General features: G+C 59.0%; 1 protein-coding gene across 1 annotated transcript; it reads left to right on the top strand.

The window, feature by feature from the left end:
- The first annotated feature begins 368 nt into the window (after positions 1 to 368).
- On the top strand, positions 369 to 5,835 carry LOC102443836 (C-type lectin BfL-2-like). The gene is made up of 6 exons (XM_075924586.1): positions 369 to 411; positions 1,933 to 2,011; positions 3,221 to 3,354; positions 3,586 to 3,720; positions 4,432 to 4,546; positions 5,503 to 5,835. The coding sequence occupies exons 2-6, from the start codon at positions 1,945 to 1,947 to the stop codon at positions 5,571 to 5,573; spliced, it is 522 nt and encodes a 173-aa protein (XP_075780701.1). The 5' UTR covers positions 369 to 411; positions 1,933 to 1,944; the 3' UTR covers positions 5,574 to 5,835.
- The last annotated feature ends 2,204 nt before the right edge of the window (positions 5,836 to 8,039 follow it).

The raw sequence follows: 8,039 nt of genomic DNA, 5'->3' as shown, positions 1-8,039 counted from the left end.
TGGGGTGTGATGCCAGTGACCCCAATAGCTCTGCCCAGACATACCCACTGGGGTCTGACTCTACCCACCCCAATAGCCCTGAGAGGGTTCCCTACAGCCCCATGGATCTCAGCACTGGCAGGGAGAGACAAGAGGACCAGCTTTTATCGTATCTCTTAGCTGAGCCCTGACAAGCACGTGCGCCTGGCCACAGACCAGCTGGCAGGTGGATCGTGACTCCCCTTATCGCCACTTGCGTGGGTAGGAAATGACTGTATCTGCCATCTTCACAGAGTTGCATGTTCACTATCGATAACTGGTCCCCTCTCGGCCCCTCCCCCACTGGTCTATAAATGCCCAGGCAGGGCCAGTGCCCCGTCAGGCTGCACTTGGACCGACCCGGCACCAGAGCAGCTCCCTAGCGACAATCAGGTGAGTCCCCGGCTCCCTCCCGCATCTCCTCCCTGCGCTGGTGGCTGGTGGCAGCGGGGCCATTGCTGGGCTGGTGCCTTGTGTGCGCCAGGAACCCCTCTGGGTCTCACTGCTTCCCATACACAGCAAGGCCCAGCCCCCAGCCCCGTGCCCGGTCTCTGCTGGACCAGCGCTCCGCAGGGCGGCTCTCCCATTGGGCCCTTCTCCCCGTCATGGTGCCAGGGGGATCCAGCCCCTCCCCGGGGCACAGCAACTATTCCCCTCCGCTCTTCCCCCCCACACACACACATGGGCTGTGTCTACACTGGCCACTTACTCCGGAAAATCAGCCGCTTTTCTGGAATAACTTGCCAGCTGTCTACACTGGCCCCTTGAATTTCTGGAAAAGCACTGACGATCTACTTTAACATCATCAGTGTTTTTCCGGAAAAATTATGCTGTTCCCGTTTGGGCAAAAGTCCGTTTCAGGAAAACTGTTCCGGAAAAGGGCCAGTGTAGACAGCACAGATTTCTTTTCCGCAAAAAAGCCCCGATCGCGAAAATGATGATCGGGGCTTTTTTGCGGAAAAGCGCGTCTACATTGGTACGGACGCTTTTCCGGAAAAAGGGCTTTTCCGGAAAAGCATCCTGCCAATGTAGACGCACTTTTTCCGGAAATACTTATAACGGAAAACTGTTCTGTTTTAAGCATTTCCAGAAAATCATGCCAGTGTAGACGTAGCTGTGGTGTCGGCTTCCCAGACACTCAGGGTCCATGGGGGGAAATGAGTGTGGTTCACACACCTGTGAGGGGGAAAAGGCCCCGGTGGGGGGGGGGGTCAGTGGGTGTTTGGTGCCCCAGGCGCTGGGTGGAGACAAGAGGCTCTGTGCTCCCAGCACTCACCCCGCTCTCTGGCCAGAGGACTGTGGCCGAGGGGCTGCCCCTGCTGCTGCCATTCCAGCCATGTGCACACAGACCGGCCCCCCCGCCTGGCCCTGGGGCCCTTCCAAACTCCTCCCTCCCGCCGCCTGCTCCCCCCTCCCGGTCCCATGGGGGGGCTGCGTGGGGCCCTGCCAGCCCAGCACTGGGGGAGGGGCAGCGGGGGATGGCAAATGCCCCTTCTGAGAATCACTGTGCTGAGGATCCGGTTCCTGGGTCCCCTGAGTGATCCCGGCCTCCCTGCTGCCCTCTGGGGTCCCCCCTGCAGCCCTGGTGTGGGGGTCCCTGGCCGTGCGGCTTGCAGAGCCCAGGCCCTGCGGAGCTGGGACCCGGCTCCCTGCTGGGTGTCCGGTTCTGTCCCTGGGGTGCGGCTCAGCGAGGGGGAGAACCAAAGGGCCCTTTGGAGCCAGGGAGACGGGCTCTGAGCAGGGACCCCGAGGCTGGGGGCTGGGATCCCTCTGGGCCCTTCAGCCTGGCCAGGCTCCTTAGCGCACAGCCCCCCCCAGAGCCCCTCCCCGGGAAATGCCCCATGTGGGGGGTGGAGTTTTTCCAGGGGGGTGTCAGGCTCCCCCGCCCATCCCCCTTGTGTGTTTTCTCCCCAGGGAAGCGAGACGATGGGCCCAGTCGCCTTCTTCAGCCTCTGCCTCCTCGGCTGCCTGATCTTTAACCCCTTGCTGGAAGGTGAGTCCCTGCCCGGCCCCTCGGCCTGGACACCCCAGGCTCTGTTGGCCCCGATGGGACGTGAAGTCATTTCACTCAGGGGGCCAGCCCCACTGTGGGGGAGCAGCCATCAGAGCTGGGTCCCCCGAGATCCTGCCCCACCCGACCCATCGATCCAGACCCCGGCCAGCAGCTCAGCCCCTGCGTGGGGAGAATGCGCCGTTGCACCTTTAATATCGTCTCTTGGAGACACGGCCAGCTCTGCGGAACTCCCTTTTCTCCTCGACTTTCCTCCCATGAGCCCTCACCGGCCAGTTCTGAGCTTATTAAATAACCCTCGTTCAATGCCATTGCTGTTGCTGCCGATGCTCACTCCTTCCCTTCCCTCCTTCTGCGCGTTCAGGGGCACTTTCTCCTCGCTGCCTTAAAACCTCAGATCCACAACCAATTTCTCCTTGTGAGTCAGAATTAGCCCTGAGGTGACTGTTCCCCTCGGACCTTCTTCCCCTTCGCTCCTCATACGGCCCAAGGACATTGTGAAATGTTCCCAACCAAGAGCCGGGAAACTGAAGTCCCCCAATTCCGACCGGCTCCTCTGCTTTCTATTTAAAAGATTATTTCTGTTGTTTCTCCTGGAAATACCTCCTCCTCCTCCTCCTCGTGTGGGAGTTGCTGTCACAGTTTCCCCCTCTTTTTAGGGAGCTCCCCCTTGCATTGGTGTGCAGACGTCTGAGAGGCCCTTCCCGCACGGTTCTCCCTCCACTTCCAGTTTTGCAGTTTTCTGTTTCCCACCCCACACGTAGCCTCTGTTAAGTTCACCTCTGGGATTTTTCCACCTGCCTCTTTTCAACCTAGTTTCAAGCCCCGTCCCTAGGTTGGCAAACGAGCATGTGGGGTCCCTTCAGCCTGTGCTGTACCCCTGTGCCCCAACTTCCCTTCTGCTCCCTGGCCCACCAGTGTCGCCCTGACACCCAGTGCTCCCCACCCTCACCCCACAGTCCCTGTTTACTCTGACTCCACCGCCCTGCTGCTCCTTTGTGTCGACCTCCCCAGCGCCCTGGCACAGAAGACAGGGGGTGTCCATCTTCCTTGAGGACACCCCAGTGCCTGTCCCCTGGGGGAGGGGACACCGGTCATTGTCGGTAGCACAGCCTCACTGCCACAGGGAAAGAGGGTGAGGGGGGTGGGCGGCTACTGACAGCTCCGCTCCTTCTCTCGCCTCCAAAACAGCCTCTCCCCGAAGTCTGCGTGGTCTCCGGACTGGATCGGGGATGAACGCCACAGCCTGTCCCCGTGGCTGGGGTCGCTATGGAGACCACTGCTACGGGTACTACCGTGATTCCGTGACCTGGTTAGCGGCTGAGGTAGGAGGCTCTTCTCCAGGATCCATGGGGTGGGGCAGGTTCGTGGATTTGGTGACTGGCCCAAGGTGGGCGGGGGTTGAAGAGGTGGGGGCCCTGCGGATCAGGAACAGGCTCCGAGAGGGGACTCTCTCATGCCCCTGCCCCTCTGCAGCCGGGTGGGGCAGGACCCCACAGCAGGGCAACGAGCATCCTCCCGCAGGGTGACAGGCCTGGCCCATGTCCCTGCTGCAGGTGCAGTGTGAGAATCACCATCCCGGGGCCCATCTGGCCTCCATCCTCAATGATGCAGAAAGGGACGCGTTGGGCCAGTACCTCAGCAAGCTGACCTCCGGGGATGTCTGGATCGGACTCCACAACCCCTGCAAGGTGAGCGCCCGGCCTGGCTTGGCCTCGGGCTGCTGCCCCGCCCCACGGCTCTGTCTCCCAGAGGCTGGGCACATCCCAAACCCCACGATCCCTTCATGTGGCCACCAGGGTCTCCCTCCCCCACTCCTACGCCCTTCCCCCCTCACGGGCACCAGTGTCTCCCCTCTGCACTGCTCCTGTCTCCCATCCTCCACCCCACATTTTCCAGCCACTTTTCCCTGCCCAAGACTCGATCCCGCTCGCTCCCTTGGTCCCTTGTCCCCTGCTCTGAGTGTCCGGAGCTACCGGTCCTGTTGCCTTGGGGCCAGGCTGGCGCTGAGCCCTCGAGAGGGAAACGGCCCCGAGTCCCCTCCCCCGACCCCCAGCGTCTCCATCACAGACACACGTCGATTTTGCTCCCACCGGCTGAGACCAGCACAGGAAGCTCCCTGCCCCCCCGGCGGGCCCTGGCCCCTGGGGACTGCCCCCCCCCCGAGTGACTGCAGCTTGGGGCGGGGATTTGGTCCGTCGGCGAAGGGCTTGGGGGTCAGAAGGGAAAGTTGAGGGGCTGAACGTTACTGTGACGTCCGTGTCTCTGGGCTGCCCCTTCCCCCGCTCTCGCCCCGGCCTGAGCAGGGCCCTGCTGCATGCGGGTTTGGTGTGTCTATGGTGCTGCATCACCAGGGTCTCTTCTGCCTGGCCCCCCACAACCTTTCTCCCCTGGATCTGCAGGGCAAGAACTGGCTGTGGTCAGATGGCTCCCGCTTTCACTACACAACTTGGGTGCCCAATGAACCAAACAACCTTGGAGGCAAGGAGTACTGTGGTGAGGTGTACGCATCCACCGGTAAGCAGAGGCTCAAACACACCTGCTCCAGCAAAGGAGCCCCACCAGGACCCTGCGCACACCACACAGCCCGCTCAGGGCCTGGCCTCCTGTCCCATCTCCCTGCCTCTCCCCCGGCTCCCCCAGCTGATCTCTGTGACACAGGAAATGTCTGTTTCCATGGCAGCATCTCTAAGGTCCAAGTACCCACATCCAACTAGTCTTCCCTCTAATTCACCGTCCATGTGCCTCCCAGCCCTGGCCGGTCCTACTTGTCACTGGCCAACTGCTCCCACACGCCCGGACAAGTTCACTCCCAGCCGTTTGGCCTGGGATTGTTTAACCCCTTTCTGGCCACGGCTCCCACGTCCGGGAGAGGGGCTGTTCTAATCCCATCACTTCACATCAACAAGTGCCACACGGCTGCCAAAAACAGAAAACCTCCTTCTGGGCGGCATGAACCGGAGTGTTGGGAGCCAGACCCGAGAAGCGATTCTTCTGCTCTGCTCTGCCCCACATTGGCCTCAGCTGGAATAGTGTGTCCAGTTCTGGCACCACATTGCAGGGAAAATATGGACAAACTGGAGAAGGTCCAGAGCAATGAAACTGATGAACCTTCTCGAACACATGAGCTGGGAGGGAAGGTTGACAAAATGGGGTTTGTTCCTTGTGGAGAGGAGAAGACGGAGAGGGGGCAGGAGAGCAGCTTCCAAATACCTGAAAGGGGGTTGAATGGAACACGGAGAAAACTTGTCCCCAGTAACCTCTGGTGGCAGGACAAGAAGCAAAGGGTTTGAATTCCAGCAAGAGAAACTAAGGTTGGACAATAAGAAAAACTTTGTCAGAGGCTGGGAGTGAGTGACACAGCCGCGGGGTCGTCTCTCCGCACGATGCCATCGGGGGAGGGAGGCACTGCCAGGGCAGGCACCACCCACTTGCCCTTCTCCCACCCCAGTGATTTCTGTCTTGCCTTCTAGGTTATAAGAACTGGAATGATATTCCCTGCGAGAAGAAAAACACCTATGTTTGCAAGTACATGCTGCAGTGAGAGGAGCTGTTTGCCTGGGCCCGACAGGGAGCTCAGCGCCTGGGCTGCAAAGAACTGGGCCCCTGCGCACGATCAGGCAACGTCCCAGACTTTCGGCTGCTTTGCTGCATCAGGGGCCAGTCCTGCCCCTCTCTGAAAGAGCGGCTTTCAGGTCTTCGGCTGCAAACTGCCTCCCCCCAGTGTCTCTGTGCTAGTTACACCCCTGTCCCCTCCCTCTCTCACCCTCTACAGCTGCAGCTGCTACAGCAATAAACTCTCCTGAGCATGCAGGTCTGTGTGTGTCTCCTCTTTCTCATGCCTGGCCCCATGTAGATTGGTCCATCCAGCCCCCTCTGGTCCTGAGCAGCCCGGACTCCACTGGAGGGGAGGGAGGGGACCCTGGAGGGAGGCAGGTTGGATCTGGCCTTTGGGCTTAGAGGCAGGACTGGGTCTCCACCCTTGGCACTAAGGGAGGCATCGTACGGCCCCGGGCTGAGAAGGGATCCATGCCAGAACCTGACATCCGCGCCCGCTGGATCCCTCATCCCCATTTACTGTTGCTCTGTGAGATCTCTCCGGTAGCCGGGTCAGAAGTCATGTCCCTAGCCACACGGGTGTATACAGTTCACCCTTGAAGCCGAATTACAAGTGGAGAAATTGAGAGGGTTTGTGGGAAGGAGTCTGGGGGCCACAATCAGTCAGTTGAAAAAGTCCCCAAAAAAGTCACTTGAGTAAAAGTACTGCTACTTTGAAACATGTAACTCAGTAAACGTCAAAGTATCCTCCTGGAAAATGACTGGAGTAAAAGTACAAAAATATCTCATCTCAATTGTACTCACGTATCAGGAAATAAAAAGTAGCCGTTCCATGGAAATCTGTGGCTAATCAACTGCATTATTGTAGGGTTACTTTCTTTTTCACACACATATATCATATATATAGCAGCCCAGTGTCTGAGAGTCTGTAATGCCGAAATGCTGGCTGTTCCCTCTGGGGGGCGCTGTTGCCTGAAATGCTGGCTGTTCCCTCTGGGCGGCGCTGTTTCCTGAAATGCTGGCTGTATCCTCTGGGGGGCGCTGTTTCCTGAAATGCTGGCTGTATCCTCTGGGGGGCGCTGTTTCCTGAAATGCTGGCTGTTCCCTCTGGGTGGCGCTGTTGCCTGAAATGATGGCTGTATCCTCTGGGGGGCGCTGTTTCCTGAAATGCTGGCTGTTCCCTCTGGGGGGCGCTGTTGTTGAAATGCTGGCTGTATCCTCTGGGGGGCGCTGTTGCCTGAAATGCTGGCTGTTCCCTCTGGGGGGCGCTGTTGCCTGAAATACTGGCTGTTCCCTCTGGGGGGTGCTGTTGCCTGAAATGCTGGCTATTCCCTCTGGGCGGCGCTGTTTCCTGAAATGCTGGCTGTTCCCTCTGGGCGGCCCGTGCTGCATGGGGGACACGGGGCCCAAACAGTCGCTTGCGCCCCTTGCTCCCACGTGGCGGCCTGACTGAGCAGTGCAGAAGTCATCTGAGTACCACGATGGGAGGCAAAGAGGGGTGGGGCGATGACGTGCGGTCTGACAGCGGCTCCAGGCCCCGTCCCTAGCCATGAACATCACCGTCCCGTCCCCCTTGGCCTCCCGCCGTGGCGCTCGGCAGACTTCTGCGCTGCTCAGTCAGGTCACCGCGTGGGATCAAGCGGCGCAAGCGACTGTTTGGGCTCCCCGCCCCCCATGCAGCACGGGGAGTGCGAGGCCCAAATGGCCATTTGGGCTCCGCGGTCCCCTGAGTGAGAGGCAGGAGGGGGAGGAGAGCTGAGAGAGAGAGAGGGGGAGGCAGTAGGAGGAGGGGGAGAGAGAGAGAGAGAGACCGGAGGCTCAGGAGAGAAGACCGACATGGAGGAGAGACCTGAAAAGCCCGTCTTATGACGGGCTAATTGGCTAGTATATATATATATACACACACACAGAAAACCACCACACGTACACATTGTAGGCAAAAAGGTGTCGGCATTTTAGGCTCAAAGTTGTTGAGGAAAAAAAAATACTGTCGCGGTCCCTTTAAGAGCCGTGTGTCCCAGGCGCACTTCCATCAGGAGCCAAGCCATTCCAGGAAACAGGTGCTGGTACGCCAGAGGGGAATCCCATTCCATTCAAGTAAGATGGGAAAATAGGAGCGGGTATGCGGTCCTGGGGCGTACCGTCACAAAAGAAACACTCTGGGTATGTCTACACTACCCTGCTAGTTCGAACTAGCGGGGTAATGTAGGCATACCGCACTTGCTAATGAAGCCCGGGATTTGAATTTCCCGGGCTTCATTTGCATAAGCGGGGATCCGCCATTTTTAAATCCCCGCTCATTCGAACCCTGTGCCGCGCGGCTACATGCGGCACAAACTAGGTAGTTCGAACTAGGCTTCCTAGTTCGAACTACCGTTACTCCTCGTGGAATGAGGAGTAACGGTAGTTCAAACTAGGAAACCTAGTTCGAACTACCTAGTTCGTGCCGCGT

Source organism: Pelodiscus sinensis, chromosome 1 (genome assembly GCF_049634645.1).
Source record: "Pelodiscus sinensis isolate JC-2024 chromosome 1, ASM4963464v1, whole genome shotgun sequence".
Lineage (NCBI taxonomy): Eukaryota > Metazoa > Chordata > Testudines > Trionychidae > Pelodiscus > Pelodiscus sinensis.
Note: the sequence above shows the minus strand (reverse complement) of the source record. Positions and strands in the feature narration are given on the sequence as shown.